The 16,033-nt window shown below is 43.6% G+C and overlaps 1 protein-coding gene across 10 annotated transcripts in view; it reads left to right on the top strand.

Moving 5' to 3' along the window:
* Positions 1 to 16,033, top strand: part of LOC116313396 (receptor-type tyrosine-protein phosphatase F) — a 160,155-nt gene that overhangs the window by 128,709 nt on the left and 15,413 nt on the right. For 6 of the 10 annotated variants that reach the window (XM_039602216.1, XM_039602220.1, XM_039602218.1 and 3 more), the window contains 6 exons: positions 3,767 to 3,918; positions 7,340 to 7,452; positions 9,964 to 9,996; positions 11,404 to 11,501; positions 14,711 to 14,834; positions 15,190 to 15,365. In XM_039602216.1, the coding sequence (XP_039458150.1) occupies positions 3,767 to 3,918; positions 7,340 to 7,452; positions 9,964 to 9,996; positions 11,404 to 11,501; positions 14,711 to 14,834; positions 15,190 to 15,365 (696 nt within the window). The remainder of the gene's footprint in view (positions 1 to 3,766; positions 3,919 to 7,339; positions 7,453 to 9,963; positions 9,997 to 11,403; positions 11,502 to 14,710; positions 14,835 to 15,189; positions 15,366 to 16,033) is intronic. The other 4 variants (XM_039602222.1, XM_039602224.1, XM_039602223.1 and 1 more) reach the window with 1 other exon arrangement.

The raw sequence follows: 16,033 nt of genomic DNA, 5'->3' as shown, positions 1-16,033 counted from the left end.
ACAAGCCGGGGGAGGTGTGAAATGGGATGATAGATGCTGGGTGTGTATAAACAGTATCATTTAATGCAAGAAGAGGGTGAGGGAGGGAGGTAGCATGAAATATTGTGTGATGTGAGACAGAGAGTAGGGGTGGCGTTTGATAGAGGAAGAGAGGGTAGCAAAAATTGTGTCTCGTGTCCTGTCCAGCCTGTGAAGCCCAGATGAGAGGAAGTGAACTCATGTTTGAGGAGGAGCTCGTATTTAATGTGCGCTTTTATTTTGATAAGGGAAAGGAGATGTTCTGGGAGAGAGAGAAAAAAATCATAATGGGGTGTTTTGCTATTTGCAATGCTACCCAAGCATTTCCTGCGTTCCCAACAGGAATTGATATTGTAGCACTAAATCTGCCGGTGCTGTGAACTCACAATCCCCTCAGCATGGAGGACGGGGTTGTTTTTTCATAATTTAAAAGGCTTTGACGGATAATATTAAAAAGAGAATTACGACAGGAAAACAAGATGGGAACATGAGCATATTCAAGTCCAGCTTGTCACTGAGTGGAGTTTAAATAAAGGCAAAGTCACCATTCAAATGCACTGTGTCCCATCCACTCCCGGAGGCATCCCCCTGTAGCAATGCCTCCAGATATCTGAGTGCTTGGTATTCAGACAGTTAGAAAGGAGTAATACGTGTAGTTTCTGGTGCTGAATGGGGAATGCATGGATAAAAAAGTAAACGACGAAACTCTCACGTTTTTGTGCCTTCATTTCTCCTCTCCCTTTCTCTGTCTTTCCCTATGTCATGCAGTGATGACAAGCGTGTGGGCTTTTCAGCCTCCCCGGGGAGGCAGAGAGAACGGCGGATTCATAATAGGCGTCTTTGCGTGTTTGTTTTTTTGTCTGGCGCGCACCCCGCAGCTTATTTAAGCCACTTTTGGAGAGTTGAGGAGCTCGCGGGGTCAACGGCGAGTTGAAACAAATTTGCCTGCGCTGTGCATAGCGGATTCTGTGCTCAGGGGATGGTGGAGCAGTGGCTGACTGGGGAAGCTGTGTAGCTGACGGGCCAGATAGCAGACTCGATATACTGCTACTACCACAACACCTTTTCCTCTGTCTCCTCTCTCTGCCATCTCACATCACCCACTATCTCCCTCCCTCTCCCTTGTTCTCTTACTTTTTGTCTCAGACAAATATAGTCACACACACACACACACACACACACTCTTTGCTAGTGGCTGCGACCAAAACAAATACCTTCACTTGTGCAGGCTTAGAGAAGTTTGTGAAAAGGCTCAGAAAAACTGATGTTCCAGGTGTGCTCACACAAAAACATACACGCTTTTGTTTACAGTTCTTGCACACAGTCGCACACACATACACAACCAAATACATTACTGATAATTCTTACAGTTGTATATATCTTTATCTACAGTATTTTTTTTTTATCGTTTATTCTCCTCTACTTGTCATTTTCTTCTATCTCTTCTCTAGTGGGGATGGGATTTAATAGAATTTTATCAAATTTGTTTTCAGTATAATTCACTTTCTAAATGCGATTGCACTGCAAAATCTGTTTAGCTTCATCTCTCTGTGTTTTTACCCACGTCTGTATCCCCTCCTGTAGACGTAGATCCTGCTACATCTCTGTGGACAAAAAGAAAAATTATGCAATTTAAAAAAACATGGTAAACTCTTTGGCCTTGTTCTGTTTCAACATTTAGGTGGGTGATACATGTCAAAATACCATCCATATAAACGTCAAGGCTCCAGTGTTTCCCAGCAGTGTAACAATATGATCAATGTTATTCACTCCATGTGTACGTCGCGCATATCCAAACACACCGCATGCCCATACTTTACAGAGAGACACGCACTGATCCAGAGTTGTAAGGGATGCACTCATGTCTTTCACTGTCTCTGACTCACTCTCAGACTCGCACATTCCTTCACTGCACCATTGCTCCATTGTGATACCGCTGTGCGCGGGCAGAGGCATTAGGAGCTGCGTGACTGAGCTTTTATCAGATATTAGGGCCGTTCAAATGGATGATCCCACTACTTCACCGTGACCACCAGACAAAAAGCCCTCTCTTTTTGTTCAGCCCTCTCCTCTGCTCTTGCTCTTCCTCTCTTATCCTTCTCTGAAAGCACAGCTGCAGTTATTTGTTACCTCATTAAAAAAAAAGTTTTTCCCAGGATTCCCTGCAGGGCCATATCCTACAGCCTTTTTCGGGCCTTCCCAAAAGAACAGGAAGCCTTGTGGTGTCGTCACATCAGCAGCGTCCCATTGCTGTGCCGTTTTTCTTTGTTCTTGGATAATAGGTTCCTCCCCAAGGCGCTCAGAATGGTAGAAAGCTGGTCTCATGTCCCTGCTGTGTGTCTGTATGTGTGCGTGTGAGAGAGAGGGACAGAGGCAAATGTTACATTGCTGCTGTAAACTATTGCTGTCACGAAAATGTGAATTTTTTCACGTTCCTGCTTGAGTTATCATGTTTCCGGGCCCACTATGAGAGCATGGTGGTTTGCACGTACACCACTGAGACATGCCGTACCACACACACCCAAAGTGTAAGTTTTCATGGCAGTTGTCCAAGAGCATGAGTGATAACAGAACTATATGACAGAGCGCAGGACTCTTTGAGCTCATCGCAGCTTATCTTTCCAATTAATATCTGCCTGTGCGCTGAAGAGCAGGCTGCTGTGCAGCTAATGATCCGGATTACTGCTGCCTGCTGCCCCACCATTCCCACTGCATGCTGGGAGCCCAATTCCCTCAGAGGTCTGCGATCTGTCACCCATATCCTTCCACACTCTGTACTCCCTATCCCAACCTGCATCTCCTATCGTCATTCAATAGGTGTCACGCTGAGTTCTAATGACAGATGCCTCGCGCCTCCCTTTTTCTCATCTGTCAGCTTGCTCTCTCGCAGTTGGATTCCTTCTTCTTCAAACCTTTTTTTTACCATGCACCATACTGCATCCCCTCGGGTACCCCCTCCTCAGATACATACTCACACACCGATGCATACCTCCCCACCTCCCTTTCCCCCATCATTCAGAGATGTGGAGTGGAAAGATGTCTCATTTACAACCAAGGTGGAAATGCACCCTCGCCGTCACCACCTCCTCTTCCGTCACGGTGTGAACACTAATGAAGAAGAGATGAGTCCTCTCTTGTGCCCCCATTTATCTCAGCGACCAAGGGACATGCACACTTATCCCTGCCTCTCCATCTCTACCTCGCTCACTCTCTGGTGTCACAGTCGCTCTGTCATCAGCTGTCTTAGTTTTTTCTAACAGAAATATATAAACTTGATTTGAGTTTGGTCGATAGCTCCGTGGCCTGCTCTGCTTCATCACTGAACTGTCATCTATTACTAAGTTGACATAACTTGACTATCCAAGTGCCAGAAACAAGATATGTGAAGTGAGATATTTTGTTTATCCCTTATGTAGAAAACTTTGTTTCCAGTTTTGTTACTTCAGCCACAGAAAGTGCTACATATTCAAAGTGTCAGTATCTTTTTTTTAAATTGTCCTTTAAGTATATAAGTGGTTGATCTACAGTTGAACCCTGTGTAGAATTTAAAATTCATGTTAGCAACATGCTAGTATGAGTCCAGTGCCTTTTCCTTTGATGTTTGAGCTTCTTTTTTAACTTTAGGCAGTTTTAAACACTCTAGGGAATCCAGATTACACTTAAATAAGAAGGGAGACCTTGCATACATATTAAAAAGTCTGAAGTGCCCCTCTGATGTACCTGTACTCTCTTTTCTGTTCCCTTACAGATGACATATTCAGCTAGTCCCTACTCAGATCCAATCGAGGTCACTTCACCTGTGACTGGGATGGAGCAGTCTGAAATGCTGTGGGTCATGGGCCCAGTGCTGGCTGTGCTGCTCATCATCAGCATCGTCATCGCCATCCTCATCTTTAAGAAGTAAGAAGCCGTGCTTCTGTTTATTAGTTGGTTGAGGTTGAAATGCGGTGACACTTGTGATTGTAGGTTTCTTATGGTTGCATCAGGAATGGTAATGAGACGTGCTTCTTCCTGCCACTTGCACCAGGCTCCTCGCACACCAAACTATAACATCCACTTTCCTTTGCATAATGTACACGGTAATGAGAGGAGAGCCAAAGACACGTTGATTTGTTTTTTATACAAAATATTTTGGCCCAGCTGGCTATTTTCAGCAGTACCATGTGAAGTGTCAGCAGAAATGGCAACTGACATTGCCTCCCTAATAAAAAGCACGGCTTGGCTGTCAAAATCTCTTAGTTAGGAGTGAGGAATGTGTTTTTGCCAACACCATTGGTCATTTGAAATAAGAAACAGAAGGCTGCAACAGAGGGCTCAAGTAAACGCTTAGTCAATATCTCTTTAAAGCACTTCGGGTGCCCCTGTGCAGCACACCATGACTACGTACAGACCAACGAGGTGCTTTGGAGAAAGTTTAATGGCTAATGTTAAAACGATTAGTCGATTAGAATTAATGATTTTAAGTGATTTATTAAACAAAAATGCCAAACATTTGCTCGTTTCTGCTTATAAGCTGTGAAGAGTTCCAGCTATGTTCTGATGAATATTTGCACTTTGAACATCTTTGACTTTTGTGCTGTCAGACATGACTTTCAATTATAGATTTTCAATAACAAAATAATGGAGCTATAATTAACAATTAACCTTTTTTTTTTTTTCAAATAACCAAAAAGTAACTTAGGCTGGTTTTATAGAGCTGCATTTCTTCAGGCATCGTAGCAATGCACAGTTGTTTGTCCTGATGGATCCATTACAAGATCTTAATTTCACATCATACGTGCCTCACCTGCCATCCTCAGCCTTTCAGCCTTGCTATGTGGCTGCTGTCTCCGGCAGACTTAGAAAGGGACTGGTTAATAATAGGCCTTGAGACAGCTCACTGCTGAGTAGCACGTCCTCTGTCTGGAAGCCCTTTCTTCATGTAGACACAGATTGACAGGAGGGACTGTGGGGAGGTGGCTGCGTGCCCTTTTCACTGCGGACTGGCAGTAAATGTGCAAAGGAATAATCACACTGTAGCTCTGGTTGTTATTGCTACCTGCAGAGTCGCCAAGACCAACACTAGCGGCAAACAAAGCCATGATTATTCTCAAAAGACTCGAGCGATTTTTTTTTTACGATAACTTTTTTTTAATCATTTGCTTTCAATATTTGGCTTTTTTTTTAGTCTTTAGAAAACAGTCCAGAATTAGATCAAGATATGTGTTAAAAAATACTTCTGCATGACTATTACACATTAACACCCCGACTTCTTTCTTGCCTTTGTGAATGCAGCAAACAGGAAAGGTGGGTACTTTCCCTGAAACATCCATCACAATTTCATCTCCCACTGTCCAAGTCATTTTCATTCGTGTTGTGAAATTGGTGGTATTAATCATCTCTATGGGGTTGCGGAGTTAGCTGTCTCTCATCTTTAATTGACATTGCAAAAGCATCATCTCAAATATGATTGACAGGAATCATCTTTGCATCTGATGTGTTTGACTTTAAGAAATTATACAATACATGAGAAAGAGCAGACTCTGCAGCCCTGTGTAACTGAGGTCAGAGGAGCTCCAGGGTCATGTCCATGTACCGGTGCATGTTTCACATCTAGTCCCAGTGTTCCCCCCACAGATCGTTCTGTCTGCTGTGGTTTGTCTCCGTGCTGCGTTTCATTATCCAGCCAGTGTCAGCGTGCCCCTTCAAGACTGGCCCCATCTGAATATGCCAAGGCATCACCTGCTGCTGAATGGGCCATTGTGAAGTAAATGCCAGACAGAGAAACTGCTGAAAAAGAAATGTTCCCATCTTTTAAGCTGACATTTTCCACTGAGACCCATTCCTCTACTTTTAGCCTTTTTTCCCCCTCCTTCTTTTCCTGCTTCCCCTTGGCAGGAGTTGCAACAAAAGGGCCTGTTCTAGCCTCATTAAGCACACCCTGTACTGCAAACACACTCATGTTCTCACAGTGTGCGTCTACTTTACGTTGTCACATTTTAACCGTCGCTTTGAGCCCAAGATGAGCCACGTTTACTTTAGGTCAGCACTAAAGTGTCAGGTAGCTCTGATTGGCATCTGAGTGGGTCAGAGGTATAGATGAGGTGTGCAGAGGACAGATCTCTCTCATCCCCTCCCTCAGTCTAGCCGAGCCCAAGAGCAAACTCTGGGAAAACCAGATACGGTCTGGCTCAGCTCTCGGCTGGAGAGGAAGTGATGCTTGTCATAGATTAACCGTCATGCAGCTAGCATTAACTTAAGCCTCTGCAGCATAAGATAACAGGTGGCAGAGAGGCCCCCAGCCCCAGCGGCTGAGGTGGACCGGGTTAAGGCTGTGTGTGCACCAGCAGCTTTGTGTATTCTCACCACGCTGGGCTTCAACAGAAGGCCCTGCTCCTTCCTAAAACCCACGCTCGCCACTTGCAAATGGAGTGCAATGAGATGTGAAATTTCCACAGGGCACCCTGATGCTTCCTTCCGCCCATTTCCATTTGCAGTCAGAAGGCTTGTGAGTGTGCAGCTGTATCTGTATGAGTGTCTCTGTGTGTTTGTACTTGTAAAAGTTGGAGAGATGGGAAAGCGTACATCTGTGTGCCTGTTTGTGTGTGTATGTCAACAGATGCTGGCTGTCTGAAAACAGGCAGGCTGTGCTTTCTTTTCCTTTCCACGGTCGACTGAGCTGAGCCAGTCCGAGCTGTGCTGCTCTGTTCTGTGCTGTGCTGTGCTAGACTCAGCTAGGCCGGGCCCAGCAGCACAGGTGCTGCAGAACTGGTCTAATTACCCTGTGTTGTGCCACCCAGCTGATGAGCTAATTACAGCTTCCGCCTGTTTTCCTCTCAATCTGGAAGCCAGTAAACACAATGTGTTGTTAGCGCTCGCGCGCACAAACAGCAGCGGAAAGCACACATTTCGATCTTTACTACACACAAACAGGCAGTCATGTACACATTCCCACACTGCAGCTGTCACCTATCCAGCCGCAAACAAGCCAAACCTAGCCCACTCCAGGAAAATTACGGTGTTTCTTCAAACACATTAAACTCCAGTTTTTCAAACTAATGAGGATGATGCCTACCATCTCTTGAATTGGTGGTCCTCAAAAGTAGCTTTGAAAACCATCAACTATGCCATTAACCTCATCAAGTGTGAAACAGCATGAAAATGTGTGCATTTTTTGTTTGTTTTTCGTTCTTTTTCTAACTAAACAGAGGAATCGCTGATGTAATTTTGAATCTTTCTGCATACATTCTGTATGCTTTCATTCAGCCTAAGGAACGTATGGCTAACTTTGAGCTTAGAGCTCAGCTTGAAATGCCCTTACTGTCTGCTTCTACCACCACAGGAAGCGTGCATCACCCTTACCTAAAGACGAGCACTCGGGTGGGGTGAAAGACTCCCTGCTGGGCAACTCTTCCGACCCTGTAGAGATGAGAAGACTCAACTACCAGACCCCAGGTAACAAAGAGCTACACAAGGAACAACAAAGAGTTTATGTAAACTTTTCTCTGCTTTCCGCTCGGAACTTTCTGAACTTTCTGGTTTAAGGTAGTAGTGACTCAGTTATCTGTGTTATTAAGACAGTTGCAAGCTTACAGAGTTCTGCTTTAATAAAGCATTCGAAACTCTCTTTGTAATTTAAAGCTTGAGGGTTGATGTTTACAAGTCGAGGTAACTTCGATAAGACGTGAAAAGGACATCAGCCTCAACTTGTTCTCATGGGTCTGTTTAAGGGTAAACCTAGAAGCTTGTACATGTGTCTGTGTATTTTATTTTTTAATCAGTGCTTTGCAGGAAAAGAATTCAGTTTTTTAATATCAAAATGAAGAAAAAAGGATATTCTGCTTCATGACTAGGGATTTGAAAGAGCGTCATTTCCAAAATGAAAGCGCTCCTAAAATTCATCAGTCGGTAACTCAAAAACAGATTTTATCTTCAGTGCTGAAAGAATATATAAAGGTGACTCATATCTTTAATAGTATTCTTTAATGTCTTTTATTTTCAAGATTTTTTTGAAAAATAGTAGATATTGCTTTTTTTCCCCCAACTCGAATCTGCACAGCCTTCTCTGAAGCAATCTTGCTCTGCAGTGAATGCCTTCCTTACTCATTCTTTTGATGGATCTCTTGTTTATTAGTGTTTTGTAGCATGTGTTACTTTATGACATTCACACGTACGGCTTATTTGATTTGTTGTCAGGAAGAAAATTTCACCAGTTCTTTTAAAAAAAAAAAAAAAAAAGGGCAGCAAGCAGAAATCAACAAACTATGATCGCGTCATACCCAGCTGACGGTATCAGTGAAGTCAGGCTGAGTGAATTCAAATTCCAGCCGCACACGCTGCTGAAGTCTGTGTGTGCGTCGTGTAAGGGTGCCCGCCTCGGCATCCTCCTCCTTCCTTTTCCTCCTTATCTTCTTCCTCCTCCTCCTCTGGTCTCTTGCTCCTCCTTCCTCCATGAGCTCCTTTCATTCCCCCCAGCTGGTAATGAGTCCTGCTGCCTCTGATGTCAAGGTGAGCCAGGCGGAGAGAACAATGGAGCTGAGAGAAAATGTCAACCTCAGTGCACACGCACGTTTCTGTGTGTTTTTCCTGTGTGTGTGTGATTGTGTGAGTGCGTGTGTATCTCTTCTCACGGGTTATTAAAGATCCCATTTGCCATACACTCACTCGCACGCACACACAGAGCCCCTTTGAACCCCTGCAGAGGAATTAAGCAGTGCTGTCGCTCTGAAAGAGCCCTGTTCTCCCATCCTCCCACTCCACCTCTTTCGTCTTTTGTCTTCCATTTCCCCCTGCAGGGTAATCTCTTTCTTTTTCTCCCCTTACCCCCCCTCCCCTTTTCTCTCTCCCTTTACGTCAACATTATCTCCTTCTTTTTCTTCTTTTCCACCTCGCTGTTTTGCTTCAAGAGCGGTGATTATCAAAAATTACCAAGGCTGTGTCTAGCTTGTGAAATCATAGAAGACTCCAAGCCTGAGCTGAGAGAATATTGAACGGCCCATTCCTCTGTCCTGTCGCTCTTTTCTCTCTTTGATTCGCCCCCAGCAGGTGAACATTCCTGCTCTGATACTGATTGTTGTCGAAACGGTCCGGCCGATTGCAGCCCACGTCTCCGGCATGTTGGTTTGTTCAACAGGCTTTCGGCTGTGCGTTTTTTGGCACTCCAGCAGCAGTCGTGTGGTTCTCTGAGTAACTGACCTGATTTATCCTTGACAGACGTGGATCAGATGGTATTTGCAAATATTTACTTAAGATCACTTGTTGCTAACACTTTAAATATAGCATCAAGTACCACTTAGAGACAGTTTGCTGAAGTGATAGGGAAATTACTTGTTTACGTGACCTGCATTTTAAGTTTGGCTAGGCCATCTATCAATAATAACTGTATTGTGCTCACCTAGTTAATAGCCGGGAATGTGGTAACTTCATTAAAGAACAAAAAAAGTTGTTTAATGAAGCAAAGAACACAGGCTCTTATTAGGAATTTAAACCAACCCTCAGTTTAACTGAAAAAATCTAATCATTACCCACTCTGTCAAGTTGTTCATCACAGTTGCTTGGCTTCCCGATTGACTGGGTGGGTACCTGTGCATGCAAATGATTCACGTACAGAAAGGGATTTTAGCAAAACTTTTACCTTCAAGTAAAGTTTTCACCAACCAGATGTCAACATTTCCTCTTGACTCTTAAGCTGAAACATGTAGTGGCCTTTACTCTGTGATGCAGTGCACTGAGTTTACACATCCTGCCACAGGAGAGTACTTTAAAGTCAAGCTTTGTATGCACTTTTGTTTAACAGTGTAAACTGCACTACTTGAATTGTCCCAAGAGGGCAAACAGCACTTGCTGCACACTCCAGCTAGCTTGAAAGGTTATTTGCAGATACTGTTTGGCCCTAGTCTGATCCTGAGCCACCTCCATTGATTGAGTGTTCTTCTTCCTTCCTCCTTCACTCTCCTCTCTCCACAGGTCCCAGCTCTCATCGCTGCCCCAACACTCCAAGTTAGTCTGCTTTCTCACCTACTGTGTATTTCCCACACATGCAGTCTTTCTTCCCTCTCTCCCGAAACCCATTCCCGCGTTGCAATCCCGACAGACATCATGAGCCTACAAGCTTATAGCTTCTGGCATTCCAAGGATGCGGCAATGTCCTCTTTTGGTTGTGAACTTCCCACAACACCTTTATGATACAAGCAGTGGACTAGATGGTTTCATGGGTAGTTGAGCAGTGCGGACAGTTACACATGCTCTACATTAGCCTTGTTATCTATGGCTTCACTCTCCATTTAACCAACAACACTGCTGTAGAAAAAAAAAAAACCTTGGTGAAAACGCACAAACACATACACACCGATGTTAATGTGTTCATAGGCTCCTCTGTGTGATAGAATTCAATTTGGGTAATTGGCCAGGTCTCATCTTGTACAGCGGCCATAGTTACTAGCCATTAACCATTAACGTTAGAGCATTATTAGGGCTGGAGCGGTCTCTCATCTGAAAGCATGACCCATGACCTTATAGATGTGCTCAGCCAAAGGCACTAATGTTAATATATCTGCATTTTTAAAGCGTCTGATCTGTGTGACTTCAAGGCTGTGTGTAAGGTTAATGATGCTCCGTGTATAACTTTAAAGTGTCTTCATGCATTACATACAGTTAACTTTTAACACATGAGCCAAGTTCCCAGCAATCCCTTTAAGTACATAGCCCTGCCAAGTTCAGAGGCACAGGGGGAATTTGTGTCGGTAGATTAGCAATAAATCATCCAATAACCCAGCGATGAGAAATCTAGAGAGCGGCAGGGGGGTTGTTTGAAATTAATCCAGCCCGAGCGCTCCAGGCTGGGCCGAAAGATAGTCTATTGTAGGGAAAGGGATTTTCAAAGAAATGAGTTTTGGCTGGTGACCAGTCAGTTTTTTTCCTCAGTAGGAAGTGACAGTGTGACTGATTTGTAGAGACTTGCGGGTTCTTGCTCTGGGCCCACCTCTGCCACCAATTGAGCTTTGTGGAGTCAGAGAGATGTCTGTCTCCTGCTTCCTCCAAGGAGCATGCTCACCCAGTCACTCATGTGCATCTCCGTATCAGCCCCACCTCTGTCCTACTCACTTAGCATGATGATATCACCAAATGTCACCAAATGTCACAAGCCTGTTTCAACTTGTGCACTCTCTCTCTCTCTCTCTCTCTCTCTTCTCTCCCTTCTGCCTTCTCTTCTCTCCCTCGCCTCATGCATTGTTGAACAAAGTGCACACTCCTCACTGTTACACAGCCACCCCATGGTCCCACCGGCAGCCTCACTCACCCTGTGGTCCTACCAGTGTTTGTGCAAGTCAGTGTGCGTGTTTGACGTAAAAACAGCCAGGTCTCATTCTTTTCTCCACCCCCACCCCTATTCTTCCTCTCTCCCAGGAATGAGGGAGCACCCCCCCATTCCCGTCGCTGACCTGGCTGACCACATAGAGCGACTCAAGGCCAATGACGGCCTCCGCTTTTCCCAGGAGTACGAGGTAAGAGCAGCGCACTAATGCTGTATCAGACATTTTCACTCCTTCAAGCGTGAAAATGTGTTTCTTTGTTATGATATCTGGGGGGAAGTTTTTCTCTTTGATCCCATATGCTTGTATTCTAATAGATTATGGAAGCTTTCTTACGCGGACATTCCTCAGTCATTTTTACAACTCTATTACCAATCTCACTAGGAAACCAACACTTACATTAAATGCTGTGAGATGCCTTTTCACAAAAGTAGTAGGTGGCAAGTTGCTTAAGCAATCTGTGTGCGTGTTGATGTTTTCCTGAGGAACGTTATTTTACAGGCAGCCTCGGTGAGAGATTATCTCTAGTCGGTGTTCTTCCTCACAAAAACAAAAGCAAATTTGCATTTAAAGTGGCACATAGTTCGTCTGGGTACTAAGCAAGGCCAGATGAAGTGGAGAGGCATCCTTGAATGCAGAAAAAACATCTTTTATTTATTTGCTCATTTGTTTGATGTGTTTTCTTTAATTAGCTTTATTCCATCAATGGCTCCAACAAGTCTTTTTTTTTTTTTGACTGATTGTTTTACATCGATCTAGAAGGTTATGTTCTCGCCTCTTTCAGTTTGTTCGTGACCGTACACCAAGATGTCATTCTGCGCAATTTTGCACCCCGAGAGAAACAGCAAAGTAATTTTGCCAACCTCATAACCATTTCCCACGCAACATCATAAGCAAACTATAGCAAACATTTTATTTGAGCTGCTCGGCTATCTGCTCTGTCCAGTGATTACGGGGAAAATGACATCAATTTGATAGCTTTATGTAACTGTTCTAACACACTTGCTGACCCACAAAGCAAGCTAGATAAATACAATTATAAAAATTCTTCCTTTAAAATGTAGTGTTTGTGTACTTTGCCTTATGAATGATAGCGGCCTTGTTTATTCAGTTTTCATTTTTTGGAATACTCCCAGCTCAAACTAACACAGCAGCTGTGTGATTAATCCTTTCTTTAGAAAGCGTTAGTGTTTTGCTGCAACACGTTGGAGCTGAAAATGTGCGTTGGAATTTTGGAGGTTCTAGCTTACAGGACCTGCTTTACTGAGAAATGTTTTGATAGACCGCCGACCTCTGCAGGATGTAGCCTGCCTTTCATCCAATGACAGCTGGGATGGACTCAAACCAGCCACGATCCTAAGTTAGAAAAGCAGTTAAAAAAATGGATAAATGGACATTTTGTTCACTGAAACAGCAAATATCTCTGAGAAGAAGCCGTTAACAGTGCACGACAAATTATGCATACATTTGTCTGCAAAGTTTTTCATTTTATAAGGTGCAGAATATGTTTCTAAAGGACATTTTCTGACTCGCTGTGAAATTAACAACTAACCGGGGAGATAATTAGGCCTTGGTAAAAATCTGCTCTCAATTAAGTTCTTCCTTGTGTTGCTCAGTGCCTCTCTACAACATCACCCTGCCGGCCTGTTGAGTTAGTGTAAACGAATCAAGCCAGAGAAGTGGCTTGTATGACTGCAGGCAACCAGCCCAGCACCATTCCCTTCCTGCACCAGTCATTCCAAGCCAGGGAAGACCCCCTCCATCGCCCGGCAGATGGCCATCCATCTCTGTGCCAGCCATGGCGCTGTGGCAGAGCTCATGGCGCTTTGTCACAGTCACGTTCGCCGGCTGCTCCCGTTGCGTCTTACCCCAAGGCTCAGAATATGTAGTGGCTTTGCCACTTCCTCTCATCACACTGAGCAATGAGCACACTGGGTAATGAGCAGAATTTGTCAATCAGGCATGCTGCAGCTCCCCTGACAGTCTTTTTATCGCAGGAAGCAATATCATGCAGCCGTCGTCATAGCACTATCATTATGTTCATTTTAAAATATTTCCACTGTGTCATTGAGAGTACCTTGGGCATTTGCCTCTCACCTCTTTCTGCCACTTCTACCTCTAACTTGTTTGCTAGTTGTCATCAGCCTAGTGTGCCTGCTGTGTTCACTGAGCTCTCAAATCGATATGACATGTTTTGACTGCAAATAAAATTTTTCTCTTCACACTGACGGCCACGGACAGAAAAATTGGCAGTGCTGAGCTCATCAGCAGCAATAGGCTTGTGCCCCTGTGACACTCACCGCAGAGCAAATTGGAGCTGTAGTTGCATATGAGCATTTTACATTTTTATGTCCTGTTCAGAAACAAAAGTCCGGAATAGCTTAAATTTCAATTTTATGCCACATTTATACTAATGTAGGTGCCACTTTAGGAGAGCTATCAGTTCATTGTGTTTGTAAGAAAGCAGCTGAATGGCAATTTGCTGTACGTTTGATTTACAAATAAGGACAACTACACCTGCTTTGTTCGTATAAGGACTTTTTTGCAGAAACATTTAATGGCCCAGGATCTTTATTTTCCTCCTCTCGAGGCCTCACCATAGATTTCTTCCATTATCCGAGTATTTTTACATGATAGCTGTGCTGTAACATTTTGACGTAAAATGACCTGTAATAATTAAATTACTGAAGTAGTTGCTTTAAGTTAGAGAATGAATTTTGAATGTGTCATTTTAACTCCTGCTGGATTTGTGAGGCACGAGGCCCGGGGAATTACTGGACATGGTTCCGGCGTGAGCTGTGGGGGATCGATATGGCATAACAAGAGATTCTGTGACATTATCTAGCAAGGGATAAGAGGCCATCACATATCTCCCCGGATCGATATATATGCAGCCTGCTGTCGTCTTAGCCCAAGAGACAAATGACGTAAGAGGGAAAGGGTCAGAAAGAGAGAGGATGAGACAAAAACACAAGCTAGGAAGATACGATAGAGAAAGGAACGAACACTTGTGGTTACTGCACCAAATTGTGCAGATGACCTCCCAGGATAAGGTAATTCAGTGGAATTGTCAAATTGCGGACTGCAAACTTAAAACCTTTCTAGCTTCTCAGCTAAAACTAAAGTCTTTCTACACTTTGCCTATGAAAAATTGAGACCCTTTATATTTGTACTTCATTAGCATAAGACAGCAAATGTCACGCAGATAACCAAACTGTTAATCCACAAAAAGCAGCTGCAGAGCAGCGAGCGTCAGGGATTCATTTGTAAGCTGGTATCCACAGCACAGCCACACTTCTCGTTTTGCTCCGTGGCTCTCTGTTCATTCTCTTATAATCATTCGTACTTCATTTATTCATTTATTTTTTGTTGTTCCCTCCTTCCTCTGTCCTGTCTCACAGTCCATTGATCCAGGCCAGCAGTTTACCTGGGAAAACTCAAACATGGAAGTAAACAAGCCAAAGAACCGCTATGCAAACGTAATCGCCTATGACCACTCCAGAGTGGTGCTCACCTCCGTTGATGGTAAGAGCTCACGCAACCACTTAACCCCTCAGATAGCTATTGACTGACACCGCCATCGATTGAGGCCTCCTTCAAAACTTCCAAGGACATGTTGTACGCCTGCAGGTGCAGGTTTAAAAGATGAAAATTTTGCACACATAACCCAAGTATCTTTTTTTGTTCAGTATTGATTTAAGCATGTAAATCATAGAGACCTGTGTAATCTAGGCGATTGACTGACAGGTTGTCTTTGTACACTGTCTGCCAGAAATCAAAGGGAAAATATCCATAAATCTGTCATTGAACAGTGAAATATTATTAAAGTTACTGTACTGTCTAATAGGATTTTTATTCACACTGTTTGTCTTTTTTACAGCCGTTCCAGGAAGTGACTACATTAATGCCAATTACATCGACGGCTACAGGAAGCAGAATGCCTACATTGCTACTCAGGGGCCTCTGCCAGAGACACTGAGTGATTTCTGGAGGATGGTGTGGGAGCAGAGATCCAGCACCATTGTCATGATGACCAGACTGGAGGAAAAGTCAAGGGTAAGGAAGCCTTAAAAATATTGCAATGTGCAACTTCATTCCTCAACAATTCCTGCACAAAGCATTAATTATGCATTGATTTAATGACATAATGTGCATACTCAAATTTCTTTTACATGCATTATGTAATTTATTAATAATGAACCCCATAAAAGTGATTATAATAAATTATTAATTGCAATGATAATAATGAATTTTAAGTGGTACATAATGTTTAGTGCTTGTTAATATGTTAGTTGTAAAATGTTTTTTTTAATATTATTGTTTATCTTGGAGAGGTTTTTTTGTTCAGTGTTGTGTGACCACGGCAACAAACCAGTAGCTGTTATTGGTGCAGAGAGGAGAGCAAAACAAAGGACTCTTGTATAGAACTTAAAGCCACCGAGGCTGACAATGCCGCAAACAAACCCAACCATCAGCTGACGTTTGGAAGTCAAAAAGTGGACAGAAATGGAGTTTTCTGATACACAAATGGACTGTGTATATATATTTATGTAGCTTCACACTGAGGAACTTTACACCCAACAAAGCCTGAAGGCATATAGACACCCAGTCCTGCTTTAAAGCTGGATTTGTCAGCCTGATCAAAGTCACAAGGACTTCAAAGGATACTTTGGTTGTCTGCGGACAGTATCGCTTCATGTTGCTGCTCTTCTCCGCAGTCTTCG

This window comes from Oreochromis aureus, linkage group 18, assembly GCF_013358895.1.
Source record: "Oreochromis aureus strain Israel breed Guangdong linkage group 18, ZZ_aureus, whole genome shotgun sequence".
In the NCBI taxonomy this organism is placed as follows: Eukaryota; Metazoa; Chordata; class Actinopteri; order Cichliformes; family Cichlidae; genus Oreochromis; species Oreochromis aureus.
The sequence above is the reverse complement of the archived record's forward strand: the minus strand, read 5'-3'. Positions and strand labels throughout refer to the sequence as shown.